The sequence below is a fragment of the Epinephelus moara genome, chromosome 9, assembly GCF_006386435.1.
Source record: "Epinephelus moara isolate mb chromosome 9, YSFRI_EMoa_1.0, whole genome shotgun sequence".
Classification (NCBI taxonomy): Eukaryota; Metazoa; Chordata; class Actinopteri; order Perciformes; family Serranidae; genus Epinephelus; species Epinephelus moara.
Window position 1 is genome coordinate 9,131,213 of NC_065514.1, and position 24,466 is coordinate 9,155,678.

At 39.9% G+C, this 24,466-nt stretch overlaps 2 protein-coding genes across 10 annotated transcripts; one reads left to right on the plus strand and one right to left on the minus strand.

Moving 5' to 3' along the window:
- Positions 1–293: 293 nt before the first annotated feature.
- Positions 294–11,946, minus strand: LOC126395586 (WD repeat-containing protein 5). Its single transcript, XM_050053171.1, has 15 exons — positions 11,846–11,946; positions 7,486–7,531; positions 5,790–5,899; positions 5,589–5,697; positions 5,122–5,195; positions 4,805–4,894; positions 4,304–4,393; positions 4,056–4,139; positions 3,911–3,966; positions 3,299–3,345; positions 2,346–2,421; positions 2,116–2,149; positions 1,900–1,974; positions 1,688–1,775; positions 294–1,509 (listed from the first exon to the last, which is right to left on the minus strand). The coding sequence occupies exons 1-15, from the start codon at positions 11,921–11,923 to the stop codon at positions 1,409–1,411; spliced, it is 1,158 nt and encodes a 385-aa protein (XP_049909128.1). The 5' UTR covers positions 11,924–11,946; the 3' UTR covers positions 294–1,408.
- brd3a (bromodomain containing 3a) lies at positions 10,053–19,961 on the plus strand. Of its 9 annotated transcripts, none has more exons than XM_050053159.1 (11): positions 10,053–10,149; positions 12,032–12,362; positions 13,918–14,055; positions 14,138–14,273; positions 15,869–15,993; positions 16,087–16,413; positions 16,505–16,633; positions 16,725–16,922; positions 17,675–17,799; positions 17,885–18,159; positions 18,296–19,958. In XM_050053159.1, exons 2-11 carry the CDS (start codon positions 12,168–12,170, stop codon positions 18,409–18,411), a joined length of 1,764 nt encoding a protein of 587 aa, XP_049909116.1. In that variant the 5' UTR covers positions 10,053–10,149; positions 12,032–12,167; the 3' UTR covers positions 18,412–19,958. The 9 variants fall into 9 exon arrangements, with proteins under 9 accessions (XP_049909116.1, XP_049909121.1, XP_049909119.1 ...); XM_050053164.1 differs by lacking the exon at positions 10,053–10,149 and adding an exon at positions 10,160–10,401 and having other exon boundaries at positions 16,090–16,413; positions 16,725–16,907; positions 18,296–19,961; XM_050053162.1 differs by lacking the exon at positions 10,053–10,149 and adding an exon at positions 10,160–10,401 and having other exon boundaries at positions 16,090–16,413; positions 18,296–19,960.
- The last annotated feature ends 4,505 nt before the right edge of the window (positions 19,962–24,466 follow it).

The following is a 24,466-nucleotide window of genomic DNA, read 5'->3' on the forward strand; positions in this document are numbered from 1 at the left end:
TAAGGTAAAGCAGTGAAAATACTCCCAACATAGCATACACTTAACTTTTACACTTTTTTAGTTGGCTACAATATGTTGTGTTGTGGACCCCATCCACAGCAGTACACTGATTAGCTTCCATGATGTACTCCTGTCTGCTTCTCCAAACTGGGGATGTACCAAGTGACATCTACTGTATGTAATACACCGTCTACGGCTAAGTACCCCATACAACCCCACCTCAAAAATATCTGACCCATCCCTTTAAGGTGGCAAAAACAGCCAACATCACATTCACTCACGACACGGTAACATGAAACATACAAAAACTGGTTTTATTAAGTCTCGGGGTTATAGCTGACAAATGCAAACATGTATTCCACAAAAGTCCAGGTTAGCTACAGAGAACAGATGCTGCTGGCTTTGTGAGCAGAACTACAGTAAGAGCTAATCAAGCAGAAGAGACCATTAAAAAAAAAAAAAAGACAGCTAAAATAATCAAAACACAATACGTCAATGTAATATGTACAAATCCTAGAACACAATGTAACTGCATTTGGTCACTGTAAAATGGTAAAATTAGACATTTGGGGGGGCTAAATATAATTATCCGACTGGATTGTATAAAATTCATAACATTTGGGTTTTCTGTCACTGTCACATCATTATGTGACATCATATGTCACATTTTCTTGAGGCAGTTTTGACTTGGCTCATGTACTTCCTAAACTTTAGATCCTTGTTTGCTGCCCGAATTGGACTCACAAACTTTGTAAATATATTCTGGCACACAGCGCACAACTGAGATCTGGCACTGGATGTTAAGGAAAAGAAAGAGAAACACTACTTGAATAAATAACAGCCATACAGATCTGCAGATTTTTTTAATATCTAAAGCTTGATGTCAAAGTCACCTCTCCACCTCGGAGTCATTTAGACGGTACTACACAATTACACAGACAAATTAAAGGCAAAATAAATCATAGAAAGGCCAAATAAGCGTTACATTTATTGTACAAGACCAGAAATGCACGTGTGTGAGTGAACAGAGAAGCAGTGACATCAGGGTTAATGCAGTGTCAAAAATACTGAAGCACCAGAACAGAGAATCTGCGTTATTGTAAAGAATACCAAAAGTCTCCAGCATCCCTGTGGAGACAACACAATGTGGCACATTAACGGACACGTGGAATAGATGTCAGATGCAACATGAAGAACACGTCCGCTGCAGAACTGACTCGGCTGATACTGTGTGGCTGCATCTCATTTGGTTCTCCTCGCTGAATTTCATTACCTGAAAGCCCTGTGCATCCCGCAGGAGCTCTCTGTTAGAAAAAAGTCCTCTTTTCTTACAACAAAACATAGAAAAAAATGTAGAAAAAAAAAATAAAGGAAAGAAATATGAATGGCCCAAAAGATCCAAAAGGGCTTAGCAGTCGCTTCTCCATAGCTTGATGGTTTTGTCATTTTCTAAAGCCGCGGATGCGATGATGTTCTCTGTCGGGTGGCAGGCGGTGGAGATGACGACGTCTGAAAAGAGGACGCGAGAAGGAAAATTGAAATAGTGCTCAGAACTGTGTGACAGTTTAATAAACATGTTGCACCACAGCCACAAATATCTGGCTAACTAACAGACAGCTGACACTACGTTAGAAAGAAAGTGTCAGATTTTAAGCCTATTAAGATTTAAACAGTGTGTGTCCTGTACCTGTGTGGCCCTGGAGCTTCTGCACGATCTCCTTCGTCTGCAGGTTCCAGATATAAACCATGTTGTCCTCCGAGCCCGACACGATCCACTGCGAGAGAGCACCCACTTAGCTTCAGTTACATTCAACTGCACGTGTCAATCATTTCAAAGCGTAGAATATAAATATACAAACTGCAAGTGAGGCGTTAAACACCAGGTACAAACGTTTTTACCTTTCCACCGGTGACGGAGAAATTTGCAAATATGCAGTACTTCTCATTTTTGTGGCCTGTGTACGTTTTCAAGCACTGAAATGTTGGAGGAATAAAAGTTAATTATGTGTATCAAACGGTCAAAACTATCAGCAGCAGATAAGTATTTACAACTTGCACTCTTAATAAAAAAAACCTACAATTTGATTTTTGTATTTTCTTAGGTTGAATGCTCACCTTTCCTTTACTGTAGTCCCACAGCTTCAGCGTGCTGAAAGGTAAACACAAACACAGCAGTGCATCTGTTAAACAACTCGCCTTGAAACACTAATACTGAATGCTATAAAAATGATAATGTTACACTGCCCTCTGCTGGTGAAACTTCTAAACTACATAATGGCCACCTTCTAAAACAGAAAGGAGCACTGACTTGACTCCACTGTGTGCAGGTAGTGGTTAATACTCACTTATCCAGTGTAGCAGCCAGGATGTATTTCCCATTGGGGGAGAACTTCACAAATGACACTGGAGGGTTGTCATCATCTGATATAAACACAACAACAGGAGCATGTCAACACACAAACGGGGAAATAATATCTCAACAACTAACCAACTTGACTCTTTTACACATTTTAAGATGTGTTATTTCAGACAGAGTTGGAGTTTTCTGTCACTTATCAACAGACAACTTCCATTTTCTTACTTTTCTTTAATAACAAAAACGAGAATAAGGGGAAAATCTGCACAAAATGTGACTTAGGTGTGTTTCCAACCAAGTTTTTTTGCACAATTTCAACTTGCGTATTAAAAAAATAGAGTGAAAAGGCTAAAAATTTGAGAGAAAAAAATGGAAACACTGCAAAAAAAAAAAAGTACGCTTGGGGGCGGCGGGAAAAGTTGGTATATCAATAAATGGTAAATGCAACTAAGTGCAATGGAAAGAGATTCAGCTAAAAAATTGTGACGTACAATTACAACATTCGGTCATTGTATAGGCCACTGCAAGCTCTCTTCTTCATCTCTGGGTGGCTTTAACAGCTTATGTATGGACACTGCGCTGTTACCAGAACTCTTCCAAGAGCACATTGCCGTAATATTAGATTTAAAAACTTGTTTCCATTGTCAAGTGTGCTCTCTCTTATTTTACATCCATTGTGTTCCTTCATTTGAGGTCTGACTGGTCCTCTTTTAGTTACGTCATCTCATTGCGCCCTCCTCTGCAGTGGTACACTGACTGGAGAATTAGCGCCACCTACTGCTTATCTTAACGAACCGACCGCAAATATTCGCATAACAGTAGAGGAGAAGTGCATACATGTCTGAAAATGTGGCTAAAATTTGAGCTACATTTCGATGGAAACCCAGCTAATGATGAGAGGATTGAAGGCCCGAAGGCAAAGCACACACACAGTAATCTTACCTATGAGTGTCTTTAAGCACTGCCCCGATGCTGTGTCCCAGATTCGGCTAGGAAAATTAAGAGAAAAATAATTAAATAATGGTTAAGACGGACAAATTGTCAGGTAACACCATGAAAAAAGCATGTGTAATATTGTCACAACAAATCAGGAAGCAATAGAAATTTTGAAGCAGAACATTTGTAGCTCTGCTACACAAACATGTACAGTGGGGAGTGTTGCCAGGTGAACCAGACCAGCTTGTTTTTTTTAAACGCCATCATAACTGTCTGCGAGTCAAAACCGCAGCCAGACACACAGATTGGCAGACGGCTCATCAACTCTGTGATGCAGTTGTCATGTGGTGTTTAGATGCTTTGAGTAGGACACTGTATATTTGATACTGGGTGCTGTGCTAATGCTAACTCGCTAATCAGCTTTTGAAACCGGGTAAAATGGTTTACATGAATACATAATTGCATGTTGTACTGTGACAAATAGTTGACATGATACATTACTCTGCTAATGAGAACTTCAGCTTGACATTTTCTATTGTCACTTGTGTGAATGTAAACTTGTAATCTAGATAAGTGGATGTAAGAGACAAAGGGAGAGTAGTGTCAGTTTGTTCTCACCAAAGGCCGTCGTAGCTACTGGACACAATCAGGGAGCCGTCTCTGTTAAAATGAACCTGCAAGCGGAGACAGATCGTGTTATTACTGGCACTGTGTCAGTGTTACGTCTAGAAGTTTGAGTGTTGAGAATAAAAAAATAACTTACAGCTGAGACAGGGTCAGAATGAGCCGGCAATGTTTTCAAACACTTCCCGGTCTTCACATCCCATATCCTTACACTCTCATCAAACTAGAAGCACAAAAAAAACAACAAAAAAAAACACACATCAAATTTTACTTTCTCCCAAACACGCACACAGACATGCTTACAATGCTCACAGCGAGCGCTTCAGCAAAGGTCTAACATCTGCTTTCCATTTACTGCTTGTTTTACGCCAGGAGCTTCGTACTCACCGATCCTGACACGATGAGATTGGACTGGGGGTTGAAGTTGCAGCAGAAGACGTAGTTGCTGTGACCTTTTAGAGTTTTTAAGCATTTCCCCTAGATGAAAGAAAAATGGGCTGAAATGTCATATTCTCGCCGGTAACAGAAAGGAAGGAAAGAATTACTTCTCATTCAGCGCATGATCAGTGTTGGACTGGTGTCAGCGAGTTGGCGCTGGGAGTAAATGCAGCTTTAATGGGGATAAAAATTTTACTCCGACAGAAACCACGGATATGAATTTTTAGAGTTTGCTTGGATTTAATGTTCGTGCTCCATGAATTTATAACGCTACAAGACAGTCACTGCCGCAGCCTCTGTGTAGACTGGGTCCTTTACTTTTATAGCAGGGCATGTTCTGTTCAGTGTTATTGTGAAGCCCCCTGGAAACGAAGCGTGATCTGATTGTACTGCTGTGATACAATAACTCACATTATTGAAGCAGGTTAGTCAATGAATCTGTTCTCTTACCGAGCTCACGTCCCAGATCTTGAGGGTTTTGTCATCCGATGCAGACACCAGGAGGTTGGAGTCAGAGGACCAGGCCACGTCAGATATACCCTGCAGATTCATGGGCAACAAATTAGCAACGTCAAGGATGGAACCAATGTAAGTACAGTGAGTAATAAAACCATGGCTCACTCATACTCTTCACTTTTAGTAGCCTTTTTTGAACTATATTTTTTGTGCTACAACCTCTCTGCATGGGTGGTAAAACTATGACAAGTACAATCCCATCCTTAAAAACAAACGCTGCAGCGGTAAAACTGAAAATCTGTTAAACTCACGAGTTTGTGTCCAGATATGGTTTTCTCAAACTTGCCGTCGTATGCTCCCCAGATTTTGATGAGTTTATCAGCAGCTGTGAAGACAAAATACACATGAAGTCAGTGTTGCAACAGCCTCCAAAAATCTAGACTCACTACTCTAAACAGACGTTTTATAATATGGCAAAATACTGATAGAGGCAAAAAAATAAAATATCATATTTACAGTAGACTTGAGCAATGAGTTGATTAACCAATTAAGAACAAAATTAATTGGCAACCATTTAGATAAAGGTTAATCATTTCAGCTCTGAGAAATCCTGAATGCCTTTTTTTTCACTATAGTTTAACATTTCTAAGACTAAACAATCGAGAAAATAGTCTGCAGATTAAAAGATAATAAACTAATTGTTATTGCAGCACTGATACTCTGTGGCCCATATGTGGTTTAAAGGAAACATGCCAGAGAAAACGGGCAGAGAACTCACATGAGCTGGCGAGCCACTCTCCGCTCGGACTGAATTTGACGGAGGACACGGCTTTAGTGTGACCAGCTAATGTGAATTTCAGGCTGTAGTTTGGCTTAGCGGGTGCAGACTGTAGAGGAAACAAAACATCACTTTGTGTGACAAACTGCAATAGAATGGGAAGCTGCAGGAAACAGTAAAGACATGTAGGGAAATCCAAACCTTGCTTTGACTGGCAGATGCCGATGGGACCACTGGAGGTTTCGTGTCGGTCTCTGGTTTCTTATCTTCTGTTGCCATGGTGAGGGAATGAGCATCTACTGAGCACGATACTGAAACAGAGGAAACAGATTTTGAGATAAGTTAAGAGTTACATTCTATACAAGTTAGTGCAGTGGTTTTTAAACTTTTTGTGCCCAAGGCGCACCAGAGGGCAAGACAAAATCTCAAGGCACACATGTATGTATGTATATCTGTGCACAACAGCTTCTATAATGTGTTACAACTCTTATCAGTACGTAAGACAATAAAAATAATAAAGAATAAGCCCGTTAGCTTTCGTAAGTGTCTACTGACAGTTTGCTGGTGCTTTACTATCATTTACTCCATAGAATAAAGCAATCCATCGTCCCACTCACAGGTTTCTCCTTTTAAATGTTATCATGCCTCACACTGGCTGCCAATCAGGGCTTTAATGTGTCACACAATAATAATTCCCACTGGCAAATGGTGACAAGTAGGTTCCCTGTATACATTTTTTAAATGAAATGAAATTAAATTACATTTTTAGCTAGAGTTTGCCTCTTTATTAGGAAATGGGTGTGCACAACATACTGAATACTGCAGCAATATACCAGTTGCATGGCACACCTGGATTGGTGTCACTGCACACCTTACAAACTCAGTGGTTCTCACATGGTGCAAGTGCTGCTGCATTCACAGACAACTAAAGTGAAGCACTGTATAACCAGTTGCATGCAGATTTTAGAAGACACAGCAACATGCAGGGATGATCTCTGCCATTGTTAGGAGGTGAACTAACTGAACAGTGTTTAAATGACTGCATTATAATGACAGAAATTGTGTGATTACAATAAATATTTGCAGTGGTTGGTGGTCATAATGATTAAATGTTAAACACTGAATTCTCCAGTGGATGCAGACATCATTTTATTCAAGTGATTTCAACTGTACTGTGCAGTGTAAGCCAGATTAAACTGACAAAATGTTCAAACTGATATTAGTGCTAATCACGCAGGCTAACTCTGACAGCTATTTCAGCTATGTACAGTCTGCACAGGAGGCAATTCAGAGCAATACAACCACTAGGAATGACACTGTATGTCTCAGTAACCGCTGTAATTACTGCTTTAGGAAGAATTTTATAGTCTTTAGCTGTTACAATAGCAAACTGCGTGGCTGCTTTCTACTTTAGCTTAGCATTACCTATAAATCCAGTTAGCTATTTGAGCTAGCAGGCAGCTAGCTAACAGTAACTAGCACTTTTAGCGTTAAAGGGACTTAACGGAAATATTTTAAACAGTTAGCTAGGACAGTAAGAGTAGTTAGCGGGTGTCAGTTACAAAAACGTTCATGTTAATACGTATTTAAATGCAGTACTTTTGAAAAGAATAAATATGAAACAAAGGACGACACGCAATCCTTCCCTGGCAAGTTCATGTCTGACAGTAGCTTTCATCATACTGTAAATATTTACTCCATCATTTAGGATTTGAAGCCCGACTGAGAGAGATACCAACTCAATCTTAAACCCAATGGTTTGATATGAAAGCTAACATCAGGCTGATCGTGGAGCCGTCTGCTTTAAACGCATTGATGCTGTTGACAAATTGGTTGAGCTGCCACGGAGGGGCCCTCCATTCAAACAATGAGGAATCAGACACGAGCCGATACTCACCGGGGTTTGATGCAGGGGGGATACACACTGAGGATCCTCGGGAACACTGGAGGGAGAAATGAGCGCAGATTTATTCAAACGATCATGGAGAACCGCATAAATCAAACGGCTCGCTCCTGGATGTTTGCCTGCGAGGAGAAGCGGGGAATGTGGTGTGGTGGTAATTCACTGCGCATGCGCGGTACCTTCAGGAGGAACGGAAGCTAATGAGGGACAAGAAGCGTCAAAGGCAAATAGACTTCTTTTAAATCAACATTATATTGTACGGATACATATATTTCATTTTATAACACTAGAAATTCTCATTTTAACATCATATATGAAATAAAAATATCAAACATCACAAAAGACAATAACATGAAACAAAACTAATAGACCTAGATAAAACTGTATGAGGGAGATGTAAACTTAGGCCTAATACACTTTATTTGTTTTTATAAGGCTATATAGAAATTTCCCAATTATTTGAGATGTGTAATAGCTTTCTTGTTTGTTGTTATCTTTGAAACAGAGTCAAAGAGATATTGTAGTTCAACACAAAACAGACAGATAGGCTATCTAGTGTAACCTGAAGAACTCCTTATGGATGTGATATTTGCCAACAAGACATATAAACCTGAGAGCACTGTAAGTACAATGTGAGCCTGTAGGCTATTACAGTTCAGAAACAAGACCATGTCTTCCAATATTGGTGTCAATCTATTAAAACGTAGAGAAATCAATAGAAACGTCATCCCTGAATTCTTGAGAGAAAGGACTGAATATATGGGAAATTGATTCAATTCTGTTTTACAGAAAGAAGATATTGGAAAAATATCTCCTTTAAATGTTTGTAATAATGTATTACAGGGCTAGTATTTATGTAGCCTAATATCTTCAAGTGAACTTATTTTATTTTATTTGGAATGAGGAATTTATTTGGGTCTGACCAAACTTTATCTGCTAAGTTTCTGGAAAAGTTAGTTTTCATTAAAAAAAAAAATGATTTGGAGCTCAGATGTGAGCTTAATATATTTCTGATATGCTGATTATTACACTTATGATCAAATAGGTCTTTCCCAACAATTAAGAATTTGTGGTTTTCTCCAATCAAAGGGCATATAACAATGCATTTTGATGAAAAACACTAGCTTTGGCTGTATACGTTTTATAACACGGTTATATTATTTCTGAGAAACATTTGTAGAGGCTGCCTCTATCAGTAAGTACATCTAAGGGGGAGATTACACACGTATCAGTCCATTCTTTATGTCTTTGGACTTGTTTCTAGAAAATAGGCCTGCATACTGATTCCATATTATACATGAATGTAAAGAAAAATTACGTTTGTAAGGAATCTCCCAAACTACAAGAGTGTGTTTGTGAAAATTACAAAGCTTTAGAGGCAGTTTGTTACACTTATAATCACAAGATATTAGAAATCTTAGGCCACCACAAGTATCAAATACTAGATAAGGAACTGATAGTTATTGACAGTTATTTTTAGACAGAGGCAAACACTATTATTTTGTCACTTTAGTTTTAATGGTGGTTTTCCTGTTTACTGTACGGCATGTAGGTGCTGTATTCTTCATGCCTCATTGTGAGGCAGCAGTTAAAAAGAGAATCTCAGACCACCTGTCAGTGTACACGGCGGAATTAATTGCAGTATTATTAGCATTACAGTGGGTGGAAGAACATAACCAACTCAGTGTTGTAACCACCTCTGATAGCTTGTCAGCATTTTTGAGCATTAAGTCTGAAAGTCTTCATGCAGACAGGATATTGTGTATGAAATGTATCATGTGCTGCTCAGGCTACATTACAGGGGACTGAATATCTCCTTCCTTTGGGCTCCTGCTCATGTAGGGGTGGGAGGAAATGAGAAAGTCAACATATTGGCTAAACAATCAATAAAACGACAGTCAAATGACATGCAAGTAAGTAAACCAGAGGTTAAACTATCATAAAGAACAGTATGCACAAAACCTGGCAGGAATTCTGAGACCCAAGTGACACAGGAAGATTTCTTTTCAGTATTCAAATACATGTAGGTGGAATACTGAGTGGGAGCCCAAGGGAGGAGATGGCCATTTCCTATCTAAGGATATGACATCCTACTAGACTATGTATGCACTGTAACGAACTGGAAACAGTCAAGCATGTACTAGGAGATTGTAACAGATATGATGAAGACAGAAGGTGGTTAAAAGCAGGAGTAACTGAAGAAAAGCACAGTATTACTTTAAGGAAAGTATGTAAGGTTTTATTTGATTGATTAAGAGCAAGATGGAAAATTCAGAGAACTTATTTTATTCTATTATTTTCATATTTTTCTTTACTTTATTTATTTATATATTTTCAATTTTAATTTTATTTTATTTATTTATTTTTTTTGAATGAGGAATTTATTAGGGTGTGACCAGACTTTCTCTGCTAAGTTTCTGGAAAATTATTAATTATTTTTATTTTATTTTACATTGCTTTATTTTATTTTATTTTATTTTATTTTATTTCCTGCCAAGCTACTCCTCCACACTCCAGTCCAGTGGGTGGCAAAGGTAGTTTGCTAACCGCTATTAATACTCGAAGAAGAAGAAGAAGAAGATTACACCCTCCAAAACAGTAGATGGCGGTGTCCATCTTTGTTTCCAATCCACTACCGGAGAAGGAAAGCACGTCAAGGTTTGTTTCAGTAACAAAGTTTTCAGTTTCAAAGTTGGTCTAACGGTGCACTCGGGACTCAACTGCTCTTTCTAGTTGTGTTTCTGAGCTGTGTGTCGCCTCTTTTTAAGTTTATTAGCGTTTATACTCTCAACGTGTCTTGTTAGGATGAGTTCGTCATGAGTTATCGGTTAGTTTTGTGTTTTACCGTGACTATCCCGTCATCCCCTGCGCTATTGTTTCCGTTATTTGAGGACGACAGGTATTAGTAAGGTAACGCTAGTGTCGTCAAAGCTCTTTGTTAAACCTTTGTGTTGTAACTCGACCTCTTTAAAACAAAGCTGGACTGTTTCTGACTATTGTATGTCATATCCCAAGTAGGCAGTATGAAACTTAGTTATGCTAACGACTAACATTATTACTTATATTAAATGGCGACGTGTGCTTTTAAGTTAGCAGCACTGTGAGCTGACTTTCGCTAGCCAACGTTAGCTAGTTAGTAATTGTACTTTAAAAATCCTGCCAGGGTAATTATTTGCAGTCTGTTCAGCGTTAAGTCAGCTTTTAGAGTAACTTGTCAAGAGGTTAAAGCTAGTAGGTTTATCCATTGCTATAAACTTTATTGTAATACTGGTTATATGTGAAACTATACTGTTTCTATGACCAAACCACTAACTTTTTTTTTATTGCAATAGTTCTTATTGAGTGTAGCAAATACAAACAAAGTGACATTTCCAAGTCCTGTAGCTCAGGTATCAACTGTCTTAGGTTGAGCCAAGAAAAGTAAACTACATAGGAAATGAAGGATATCAAACAATAAAAGAAAATACCTAAACATAACATATATACAGATAATATCAAAGAAGAATAGGGATATCTCAAATTAATTTTAAAATATATAGTAATGAAAACAGTTTAAGAGCTTTCTTGTCTTTAACAAGAGTTTTAACTCATTCTTCCAGTGGTTCAGACAGGGTTTAGTCCTTAAGTATCTACATTTATGAATGAAAAACTTCCCCACATCCTTGTTTTCAATCTAAACACCAAATTTGACAAGTGTGACATGTCAGTCTCCCTGGACTGTAGCCAACACTGCATATCACTCCAGAAGGACTGCACTGGATCACAGTAAAAAAGAGACGCATGTTGCAAACTTAAACTTTCATGTCACAAAATGTACAGTTATTTGCATCAAAATTAAATCTCAACCATAAGAATTCGTTTGCTGGATAAATCTCATTTAAGATATTGAAATTCACCCCTTTTTACCATAGGAGGAAGTGGAAATGAATTTATTTTTTCCTCCCTTTCTTAACCTCTTCAAAATCGAATCCCTTACGAATACCAAACTGACAACTGTTTAGTAGCCATGTGTTAAAGTTAAAATCTCCATGACTTTGGCCATTTTTTCTAATTTCCTGTGCAACATGACAATAAAACACCCCAGGGTGTTAAAACAGAGAAAGCTACTATTTCAAATTTTTTAAAAAATGATTAAAATAAAAATAATAATTGGAACAAACATTTCAGTCACCTCTGATATAATGTTAACAAAACAAAAAAGACTGAGTCACTCACAGCAGTTGACATGCTAACATAGCCCAGTGTCATATAGCTGTAAATGTGGAGAACTGCCAGACAGAATAAACATCTTTGAAACTTCAGTTATGCTTTATATTGCATACAAATATTACAAGTTAACCTCTTGAAAGTTTACCTTGGTATGGAGTCTGTTGTTCTCTTCCAAATATAGACAGAATTTATTGTGCTTGTATATCCTGCCGTGACCTTTCATTATTGAGTGTCCATTGCAGAGGCTGTTTGTTGTATATCTCTGATTTCTGGACTGCAGGAATGATCTTTGACCTACCACACTCACATAACTCTGTTTGTATATCAACAGATCACATTGCCTGGTATGAAAACCATGACTGAAGTGAGCGGCTCTCATGTAGCTGACAGAAGCTGCAGAAGATAACAGACACCCTCAGAGGTCGTGTTCATTCGTTGAAGACCGGTCGCTTCCAGTTGCCGCTGCCATGTCAGCAGACACAGAGCCAGACCCCCCTCAGCTTGTGAATCCTCCACCTCCTGAGGTGACCAACCCCAACAAGCCAGGCCGGAGGACCAACCAGCTGCAGTACATGAAGAATGTAGTGATCAAATCCCTGTGGCGGCACGGGTTCGCCTGGCCTTTTTACACCCCTGTTGATGCAGTTCGTCTTGGGCTACCAGTGAGTAGTTTGCAAATGTTGTCAGTGCTATTGAAACTTTTAAAGATGCTTTCAATTCAGAATTTATCACAACACATTGCAGTGTGTAGTGTTTATTGCATTTTTAAAAAAATATTTATATTTATTTATGTATGCAAAAACAAATGAATGCATGTTTTGTGGACAGATTGTTAAAATTAGGTAGAATTTAAGTTAAAAAAAAATAAAATAATAATGTAGCTATCACCTGACCTCATTTTTGCAAGTCAGAAACACATCAGAAAATGAATCCCTGAGGTAAGCCCACATCTGGCTTCCAAAGCGGCGTTTGAAAATTAGAAATCAGATCTTTGCCTGCTATTTTACTAACTAGCAATTTTGATAAATATTGTTGTTTTTTAGGGATGTGATGCACAACAACACAATGTTATTTATCCACTATTTTGTCCACACAGACACTCCGCTGTGTACCTGTCTGTCATCTGTCTAAAATGTCTCCTGTGTTTGTCTTGCTGTGTTGGAAATGGTCTGTTTCCCTCTTTTCTTCCACTGAAGTAAAACTGCTTCTAAATCCTTAACTTTTCTTTGTTCTTGTCATTCTTTCATGGCAGCTATTGTTGTCATTGTCTTAGGTTTTGTTCACCACTGTATTTTGTCTCTCTCTCTTGGTTGTGGTTGCCTCCTAATCCTCATCCCATTTAAAACAACACAACACAGTGAGTATAGAGACACTGGAATGTAGCATCACACAGTCTCATCCAATATTTATGAATCCCATGCATATAACATAACAAATAACCCCAGAATTTTTAGAATAACCTTGAATCAACAATACTGCATGTCCTTACATGGTAATTAATACGTTTAAGTAGGTGCTCTAATTATGGAATTTAACTAATTTAATTAACTAATGTAGAGTGACTATTTTTTTAAGTAGTCCCTACTGTAGCTCTTAATTAGTTCCAATTAAAAGGGTGGATAATTCAGTTATAATCCAGACACTGCTTTTGAATGAGATGAAACCAAAATTGTATGCAAAGCTTAATATCTTATGAGAGAATAATTCCAGTTTATTACACTTTGGGTGCTATCAGATGATAACTCTGTACTCACCTTAATTAATAGTAGCATGATGACATTGCTACTACAAGTGGTCAGACAATGAGACAAGTTTTAAACCAGCAAACATGTTAGTCAGATTATCGAAAACAGTTTGTAAGGAGGTAAAACTGAAAGTGAACGCAACTGAAATGATCCCTCATTGCACAGGAAAACTGTTGGCCTTCATTTTGACTTTCAGTTCCACATAAATTTGGCTAATCTGATTGTTTGAAACCCTGGGTTTCTAGCTCTGTCTAATCTCAGTATAATAATTTTTGGAGTATTATGATTTTATGACTGGAATTATGGCCAAAATAAGACCCGAATTGTAGTAAACTGGAATTGTCTTGACAGTTGAAAACCTTAAAGAAATGCAGGACTTGTGCTCTTATTATCAGATTCTTTTAAAGATGTAGGACAAAAACAAAAAGCTAGGCTACATACACGTGACATGTTCACTCTCTTTCTCAATCAGGATTATCATACGATAATAACATCTCCCATGGACTTGGGAACCATCAAGCAACGACTGGAAAACAACTACTACTGGAGCGCAAGCGAATGTATGCAAGACTTTCACAAGATGTTCACCAACTGCTACTCTTATAACAAGGTGAGGAGCTTCATGATTGGAAATGCACCACACTGGTTAGCCTCACAGAAAGTAAACCCTCACGGATTCCCCTGTCCTCCAGCCTACAGATGACATAGTGCTGATGGCCCTTGCTTTGGAAAAGGTTTTCTTGCAAAAGGTTGCCCAGATGCCACAGAGGGAAAAGGAGGTGTTACCTCATGCTGCCAAAGGGAGGGGCAAAAAAGGTGGCGCTCCAGGTAATTAATTCACATGTTTGAACAAAGGTGATGCTGCGTCTGGTTACTTATTAGCCCTTTTTGAATAGGAGTTGTGCAAATTTGCAGGAAAGCCCAATCAGTCTTCTTTCAGCATTGGCAGCATAAAAACAAAATCGGGGAGTGCAGCAAAATGCCGCCTGACTANCCTCTTGCCACTAGCTGCTCATTGCTGCATTCCTGTTTCCTGTTAGTCCACTGCCAGTGGGTCGCATGTGTGGCGTCATCAACAGCTCCTCCCACAAGTCTTCAACAGCCCCTCCCGTGGCGGAAGACCGCCTCGGTCTGTTTAAACCAAAAAGGTTCTGCCAATATGTCTACCCTACGAGGCAGAAAATTGGGCACCTCGGATCAACTCGCCAATCCGGCTCTGTGTGTCTAAATGCTTGCAGCTTGCCGGCAAAACGGCCCAACATTCGCTGAAAATCTGGCAGTGTAAAAGGGACTTAGGATTCTGTTAATGTATCTCCTATTGCCTAAACTGTCTTCAGAAAAATATTTTAGTGCACTGTTTGGCTGTAAAACGAGAGTTTGTGAACAGGAACTGGCCACCATACTGTTTCCTGTATTGTGAAAATGGAGGTTGAAAACTGAGATCAGATGGTAAAACTAGACAGTGCTGATAAAGTATTAACCCAGATTCTGTTGCATGTTGCCTGTTTCTTGCGACAAATGTTTTCAGAAGCATATTTAAGCTTACAGTTTAACTGTAACTTGAGATCATTTGTTACCAGCCAGCTTCTGTATTGTTTCCTGTGTCAAAATGGACGAGCTTGCATTACATCACCCACCAGTGGGAGTGTTTATTGGTCCAATGTGGCGCAGCACATTCTGGTAGTTGTTGAGTTTTTACCTCTTGATTTCTCTGGCCATGTAGCACTACTTTCAAAGGTGAAGTAGTATAGACAGCCTAGTTTTATAAAAACGATCTCTCCAGCAATGAAATACTTCCTTAATAAAAGTCAAAAGATCTCCCTTAAAATAAGTTTCCTTAATTTCGTGATTAAAATTATAAAGATGTGTAAAAACACTGAATATCATTGCAGTCGTTTATCTTAGTAGCCTTATTGTGTGCATAAAAGCTGCATATTTCAGCCTGCATGAACATCACCCAAACATTTGTGAGAGTTTTGCCAGCAGCTGAGATTAGCTGCATCAGTGACCCTCAGCCTCTCTTCTTTTTTCATTTTGTTTGCAACGACACTACTCAGTGCTCCAAACTATAGACTTTGTACCCTGCGGGTCCTCTGGCGAGGTTAAATTTGGAATCAACTGAAATTGGGTTTCGTCCTTAAGCATGTTTTTCTCATTCCACCTAAATTATAACGCGCAGTGGAAACGTATACAGCTATTAACATGGTAATGGTGGGTGTTGCTCTAACCATTTATGTGTACATGCTGGAGATGCACTTGCACACATTCACTGCCACTAAGATAATCAGGCCTGTGTGTGTGCTCTTCAGATATTCGAGGCACCTTGAAACCTAGAAAATGGAAATAATGATGTTACTGCTTAAGATATATATTTAATGTTTATTCTCTTTTTCCTTTAACTTGTGTTTAATACATGTATACAGGTGGACAGACTGGAACTGTGACTCCATGTTCTCCGGTGACAGTACCCACATCTCAGCCAAGCCTCAGCTACACTCCCTCCAGCTCATCCCCAGTGCCCGAACACCCTTCACACACCACCACAAAAGTGAGTCGCTGTTTATTTCTCTGACCCTCAATCATGTCATTTTAAAATCACAGAGCATTTTACCTTATTGTGGTGTCCTTTGTGCCAATGAAGAAGAAAGGGCTGAAACGGAAGGTAAACGCCACCACTGAATTGTCCTCAGCAGCCATAACCAGTTTGAGTGATTTATCAGGAAGCAAGAAGAGACGTGAGAGTGCAGGCCGAGTCAGCAGTCCCTCTGAGGAGCACTTTGAAGGAAAGGAGTCGCCACAGCAAGGAAGCGAGCAGCTCAAGTATTGCAACGAGATCCTGAAGGAATTGATGTCAAAGAAATACATAAGCTACGCCTGGCCTTTCTACAAGCCTGTCGACGCCGAGGCTCTGGAACTGCATGATTACCACGACATCATCAAATACCCCATGGACCTCGGCACTGTTAAAGTATAAACTGTACATTTTCAAATACAAATTCATTTTTCTGTAATTGTCATGATTTGTGTTGTTTTTGTAACTTTGACTTTTTCATTTGCAGAAAAAGATGGAGAGAGGAGAGTACCAGGATGCACAGAGCTTCGCTGCAGACATTAGGCTAATCTTTTCCAATTCATACAAATACAACCCTCCAAATCATTACGTCGTCACAAGGGCCAGGAAACTACAGGTGTGTTTTCAGTTGTGAAATTTGGTAATTAAAGAACTTCCTCCACTTGTTCTTCAGGCTCAGTTTTCTGTTTCACTTGTCTCTCCTTTAGGGTGTGTTCGAGCAGAGGTTTGCAAAGATGCCTGACGAACCAGTGGAGCCGCTCTCGCCGATGAACGCTGGGTCCGCTAAGAGTGCAGGTTTTAGCGGGGTAGCTGCCAGCAGCTCCTCCAACTTCGACAAATCGGAGTTAGCAGAGGAGCGTGCCACCCGACTTGCTGAGTTGCAAGAACAGGTGGGTGCAGAACAGGTGGGTTTCTACTGATCTCTAACCCAGAGTTTTATTATTATTTAGCATCATTGCCTGCTGCTCCAAACCTGTTTTCATGACAAATAAACGGAGAGCAACCGTAGTTACAGTCTGCTCTGCTGATGGATTCATCGACCTTCTCCTTTGCCTTTCCTTTTAAATACTGGTAGACTATGCCCTTACTGTGCGTGGTGTAAAGTCATTTGTATACATTCAAATCACACACACAGCAAATCCAGTAGCCTCAGGTCTGCCCATTCATTTGCCAACATGTAACAGGCACCATACTCTGTATAAACACAGTGGGATCACATGACCAGCAAATTCCTGCAATATTCAGGAAGCAGAATCTTTCAAAATGTTGAGAGGGACTTGGTGTGCGATGAGATCTGATTTGCTCCCACAACAATATATTTCTGTCACCTCATTTTCTGGCAACAGCAGGGAGAAATAGATGCATAAAGTATATCAGATGTTTTTCCTTTTCTGCAGCTCCTCATTGTTTGGAGAGGATATTGTTGACTGATTAGATCTCCTGTTGAGCCCGGCTCGGCCTGGCATACAGTAAATCACTCAGCGAAACTTCCTCGTCTTTATTCTTACACTTTATATTGCATTCCCGTCCGACTTGCCAGCACACAGCAACTAGTCTCCAGCTTGATTTCTCAGTGCTGCTACTTGTCTTGGCACTTATTATTTTAATGCTGCTATGTGGTACCACAAAAGCCCAATTCTGTTACCACTCTACCCAGCTTAAAGCTGTCCACGAACAGCTCTCTGCACTCTCTGAAGTCCCTGTGATTAAACCAAAGAAGAAAGACAGGGACAAGAAAGAGGACAGCAGGCAACAGAGAGGCAGCACAAATCCCAGCTCCAGGTAGGATGTTGTAACTGAAGGGCTCTATTTTTGTGCTATGTCACTCCCATATGGAGACCTTTGACTGCTTTGTGTTGAATTTCAGGCAGTCGTGGAAGGGAAGCAAAGACTGGGATTCGGATGATGAAACCCTGCAGATGACGTACGACGAGAAGCACCAGCTGAGCCTTGACATTAACCGGTTATCCGGCGTAAAGCTGGGCCGCGTGGTGCACATCATTCAAACACGAGAGCCCTCGATGCGCGACAGCAACCCGGACGAGATCGAGATCGACTTTGAGATACTGAAGCCGTCCACTCTGCGGGAGCTGGAGCAATATGTGAGGTCTTGTTTGTATAAGAAGTTCAAGAAATTTCAAAGTAAGTGTGAACCCTTGCTGCCTTCCTTCTTTGAATCTTTTGATATTAAAGTGCTTATTACTCAAAACATTTAAATTCCATCAGTCTCTGTGGCATTTAATTGGTGACGGTGCTTCCTTTACTTCCCTTCATCCAGAGAAAAGCAATCAAGCTGCGCCTCATCATCACATCGGCTCCAGCAGTTCTTCGGATTCCACCACCAGCAACTCCAGTGACTCCAGTTCAGAAGACAGTGACTTGTGGCAGCTGTAATGTTTAATTTATTTTGTCATTCATGACCAAAAACTGTAAAACATCCTTATTTTTATATTTTTTTCATTTGTTTAAATATTTGGAAAATTAAAGTTCCCACACAGTCTTTTTGTATTCAGTGTGGCTTCTCTCACTCCTCCTGTATAAGTCGCAATATCCGTGTCTGATTTTTCTTATCAGACACTATAAATTCGCAGCACAGCTGGATGACATTCTGCTGCGTCTGAGGGCACCTTCCATATTAGAGTTTCCACCAATATCCTGTCTCAGTCACTCAGTTTGTCCTTACTGTTTAATTACGGTATAGGCGGTTTTCAGATGTATCATAGGGATGTAGTTATGTTCTTTTGAAGGGACAGTTCATCCCCAAATTAAAAACACATCATTTTTTCTCTTACTTGAAAAGCTGTTTTTCAATCTAGATTGTTTTGGTGTGAGTGTTAGAGTTATCAGCCATAGCTCGTTTTGGAGCTATGAGCACCACTAGCCGAGTGCCATCAAGTTTGTCTGACCTGCCATATGATGATTCATCATTTCAGTGATGAAAGTTGACAAGCTTTTCTTTGTGTTGTTCCTTAATGCACTTAATGCATGTAAAAATTCAAGTTCAACCTTTTATTTTTACATTTAAATTGTTGTTTTTTAATTTTTTGACCCCTATTTAAGATTTCATAAACAATTTTTTTTTACATTCACCTTTCTGAGTGCCACCCGTGATTATTGTTCCAAGCACAGGAGTAAATGCACTGTTTTAAATCGACTGTTTTAACAATCCTGCTGAATGACCTTTGTATAAGGCGACTTCAGTGTTTTGCATTTTGAAATGTTGGTAGTCCATTTGCTTGAAATTACCTATACTGAATATTTTCAGCAAGGTTTCATGTTTTAAATGTGTTTTTCCATCCATCCAGGCTGCTTAACATCGTGATATGAAAGTCAACTTCTCTGTCTGCTGTTATTTATGTCTCCTGGAGGTTTGTTGCATGGTAATTCAGTGCAGACCTCTCAGATCAGTCTGCTCTTGTAACCACGTTACCATGCAACAATGACGTAACCTAGACAAAAATAAGAAAGGAAATGATGGCTACCCAACTTTCAAGTCTCTGCAATCAGATTAGGTGCAGGAAATCACGTTAGAAATTCTAAAACCCCGTGGAAAAAACAGCAGGAATGTTATTTGCAGTAAATGAACCACAGCATGATAAAGCACTGAAATGGCCCCTTATTTCAGTTTTTTTTTTTTTTTTTTTTTTTTGGTAACTATTCAATGTTAACAGAAAGTTACTTGTGATAAAATCCCAGTCTGGGATGAGGCTCCTCTGTTTATTTTTTTGTTAATAAAAGTAAAAGCACAAAGTTGGCCTTGTGTTTATTTAGCAGAGTAGGTGCAGAAGCCCTGAACATAATGCATTTTAGTAAACAGTATGCTCCACTGTGAAAGACAGCGCTCTTGCCTGAAACATTTACTCCACTTTCAGCTGGCCTGCCAAGTGCTCTGCAGAAACTGGCGCACACCCAGCTGACCAGTTCAAGCAGCTGGTGCCTCCACCAGCTTTACGCTCCGTCGGATCTTGGTGCTTAACTCCTTTCAACGTGGGCTGGAAGCACAGGGAGACGTGTGGTTAGGATGTGTGTTTGAGGGCTGTGGAACTAAAGCACTGAGTCATACTGGCAGATAAGATTATGTGGGCTGGACTTGTGTGGCTCAACAGTGCGTGCAGTTCAGAAATCAACCAGGAGATGGCGATCATCCACTACCAAAAGCTTAATTAAGAAAACTTCATGGTTTAGCAGATGTGTTCAAGAAAATACTGCAGTTGGGATGGGTTATATAGACTTTATCCTATGCATTTCTTTCATAAGAGAAAAAAAACATTTTAAAGAAAGAAAATTCAATTTAAAAAGCTACATTCTCTAAGTCCTCAAACATACTATAGGCTATCCTTATGAAACAGTGTAAAAAGTGACATAACATATGCCTATATCAGTGCAGGGGAATAAAGAGGAAGCCCCCAACTGCATGCACAGTGTGGAGCCATTCATCATGTACACTGTTCGTTCTGTCCTTGCACTGTGCATGTCTCAGGGAGATGTGCTCTTTGTGACCCACGCGAAACCACACATGCCACACGAAACATGCCACTCGGCACCTGCCAACAACCTTGGGGCATGATTGATCAATGCCCCAACTTCAATGACAACTAGTCATTTCTGCCACTTCGGGCCATCGCTCACCACGCATGAATCCGATGCTAAAAAGACCACACACGTGCAACTCTCCAGACACATCACACAACACTGTGTTTGCTTTGATTAATGGATCTCTGCTTTTCATTTTCCTTTCAGCACCTTGTAGAACATTCAGGAAAAAAGGGGTTAGTCAATTTGAATCAGGGTGCGAAGAATGACCTGCACATGTATGCACTCCTGCATGGTAAACGATTTATGCTAATGTGACATAAATCATGAATCTTAATTGCTGATTAGCTGATGCTGTTCTCAATAAAGTGAGAGCCTCTTTTTTATATGCTCAGTTATCAACAAAATATATGGTGCTTATTAATCTATTTCAAAACCGTTACTTATCCAAGAAGATTGCTGAGTATGTTACTCTGCAGCACTGCAATGCAACACATTCACATACAGTGCATACATACTGGGAGCTGCCCAAGACCTTATATAAGCCTATACTCAGCAGTATCCCTGGATCAGCTAGGGCAGCCATATTCATAACCCTTTTGCTGTCTCTCTAACCATTAAGGTTACAGATGTCCCAAAGTTGCTCATGTTGGTATGCTTTGTGCTTTCCTTGAATGGTATTGGTTTTCAGTAGAGTGTACTGTTGTACTGAGTTTATAGGAAAAGCCATGACATGATGTTCTGACCTTCAGTTATCAGTGTAGGCAGGAGAAGACATTCTTTCCCTTTAACAACAGTTTTTCAACTTGGATACAGCTTCACATATTGTCATAACTGACCGCTAATCAGTAAAACCACAGTCTGGTATTGTTGCCGATTGAAAAGTTTCCCAGAAAGTGTCAAGGGTTAGCATCCTTTCTTTGCAGATGGGACTAAGCAACACTTTTTCTCCCAACTCTCAGCATGCTACCTTACAAATTTGCCCGAAAGCTGGTGTGAGCAAAGCAACACAGTTGCCCCCCAGAAAGAAAAGACCTTCGTAAAGATTTAAAAGCTATATTTTAGGCTGATGGGGCTGTTCAAAAGGCCTTTAAAGGTTAAGTGTTCTCATGGCTTTTTTGTACATCACAGAGTGAATTGTGCAAAGGATGTTATCATCGCTCATTCACCCAGCTCCCTTTTTTTTTACATACCCCAAGATTTCAGAAGTTTGTCAGAGTTAGGTAAGGTTTTAGTAAACTGTTAGGACTCCATGAATAGCTACCACTCACAATGAGCCCATGTCTGCTAACAACACACTTGGGACCAGTGAAAGTATAGGATCCTTACTGGTTTCAGATAAGGGAAACCACAAGGGATCCAATCTCTATATGCCCACAAACTGCATGTACTATATGTTCCGTAGATAAGGAAATGGCACACATGGAAACTGATCTTTGGATGATTCTGTGCTGACTTTTAGTCTGCTGGTAGTTGGTGTGATGAAATCCTGCGGCCCTGAAACCTGAGGCGAATTGGGAAACACAGAGACTGACCACATCCACAGTCTCTGAAAATGATGGCAAAACTGCCTCGGGCTCTCTAGCTGTCCTGTCAACCATTATCAGTAGATGTATGAAACTGCAGGAGATGGGAACAGGTCCTACAAGGTAAAAGTCAGAGTGCTCAAACCACTGCTCAGACATCTTGAAAGGTTCAGGGTCGAAGTTTGCTTACAAGCTCTCTATATGGGTCAAGTATGTCTTCCCATATCCCTGCAAACTCTGCAGCCAATGGGTAAGGCTTTTCTGGCCGGGTGTGAAAGACCCTGAATTGTTTGACTGTGAAACACTGCCTGTGTCAAGAGGACATCAGTTAGTTGTTGGCTTCTGATTGTTGAACTGCAGGCCTGGACCTCTGGGTCAGATATGATGGGCGGCAGTAATTATTTGAACAGTTGATGCCTAAGTGAAGCTGGGAACAGTCTGCAGTGGAGGTGCAGCTGGCGGCCAAAGGAAGAAAGAAAGGTCGAGCTCATATGAAGCCCCTGCTCTGCAGTCCGAGGTGTCTTTTGCCTCATTTTCACTGCATGGTTCCCCTTTGCTTCCAGGGGTCTCATTACAGAAACTCCCTGAGTCTGAAATCCTATCTTATCTCAGTTTGGGATGACATTTAGGATTCCCTGCATGCAGGAAAAAATCCTATCTTATCTGAGGATAGGAATTTAGCTATTGCCGAACCACCCTAACATAGGGATTTCCCAAGCTAGGATCCTAAAATAGGATGACATAGATCTGGTTTTGAATCCAAAATATCTGCCCCAACTGGCAGCAGCACTGTTGTTCGGTGTGTACGGCAATGAGGATGAACATACTAAACAACATGAACAAAATATGAGAATTGAAAGGCTACTCAATCAGGCTACTCATCGGTATGATGATGCTTGGACAATATATTCATGGGTATATATTGAATGTCAAGTGGATTCATTTTGATTTATTTTAACTATTAATTTAATTTTTTTATTTTGTCTGACTCCTCATAGCTAAAGTTGTCAATGATAACAAGCTAGCTAGCCTATAAAGAGTGCGAGCTGTTGATATTATGGTTTGTCATGTCAAGTGGCCTGCAAGTGCATTCTAATCAAAGATAAAGGCAGTCTTGTGTACATTCTAAACATAGATACAGGCATGGCAGGATGAGTGCTAATTAAATAATAATCAAATTTGCAGTCATGATTTGGATTTCTCAAGATAAAATAGGAGGTCTGATAGGATAGGGCACAGCATTGAGTTTACGAATTACTTCTGGAATTGGAAGATAGGACTGTTCCTATATTTGAAACTTCAGTTAAAATATTTATTCTATATATTCATCCTTTATTTAACCAGAAAGGTCCCACTGAGTACAGTATCTCTTCCGGCAGGGAGTCCTGGTCAAGATGGGTAACAAAATTATAAAGTGTGAAATAACAGGGACAGACTCAAAACCTATAGGAATCAGGGGCTAAAAAGAATAAAGGCAAATGATAGCACTTGTCAAGAACTGGTTTTAAAGTGCAGCAAGAGAGATTGGACAAGCAGTTAGGATGTTTTTCTTTAATGTGGCCCCTGGTCTTTTTCTCCATTTAGTTTTCCACGGCAGACAGTACCCCCACAGTGTAGGCGGGTTTCTCAGCTGATCGCCATAGTGCTGCTGAGTGAAACTGCCATGACATCATCTTCAGTGCGACACTTGCTGAATCATTTAATCAGTAACCAAACAGAGAATGTCTTCACTTTATCAATTGTATGGTATTGTGTTGGCTATGAAGTGTACGGTGTAGTTTTGCAGGCTGTCTTTTTTTAAATCTGAGTTGAGTGGATGAAAAATTGCGGTCCCTATTGGTGTAGCTTGGCGGTTTTACCTTCTAGTATTGTCTCAGCTACTTCCTGTGAGTGAGTTGCAAACTTCAAAAGGTGTGGATAATACCCATACTATCCACACCTTTTACTAATGGAAAACCAAAAAGAGAAAGTCGAGTTGAGCAGCGCTGCGCTGTACCATGCAGTGGAAATGTGGCATCAGTGGCGACAGGTTCACCAGAGAGTGGATGTACCGGCATACCTACTTTGGATGAATGTAGAGGGAAGAAAACTGTGTTTAAAATTCATCACCTCCAACAGCTCGGGGAGGACTGCATTAGTATGGGGTCATAGGCAGTGCAAAACTGCAGCTAACATTGTCTCTACACTACACTTGCAAATAGTTTGAATCCCCAGAGCCCCTGTCTGAGCTGTGTTGGTTGTTAGAGATGGCAAAAGATGGTAAATTCTTAGGTTCCACTGCTGTAGTTCTGTTGCATCATTCTTCAGACATATTGCGTGATGTATCTATGTACCCTCTTGACATTCAGTGGAATAATTGAATATATTATTCCATTGAATGTCATATATAT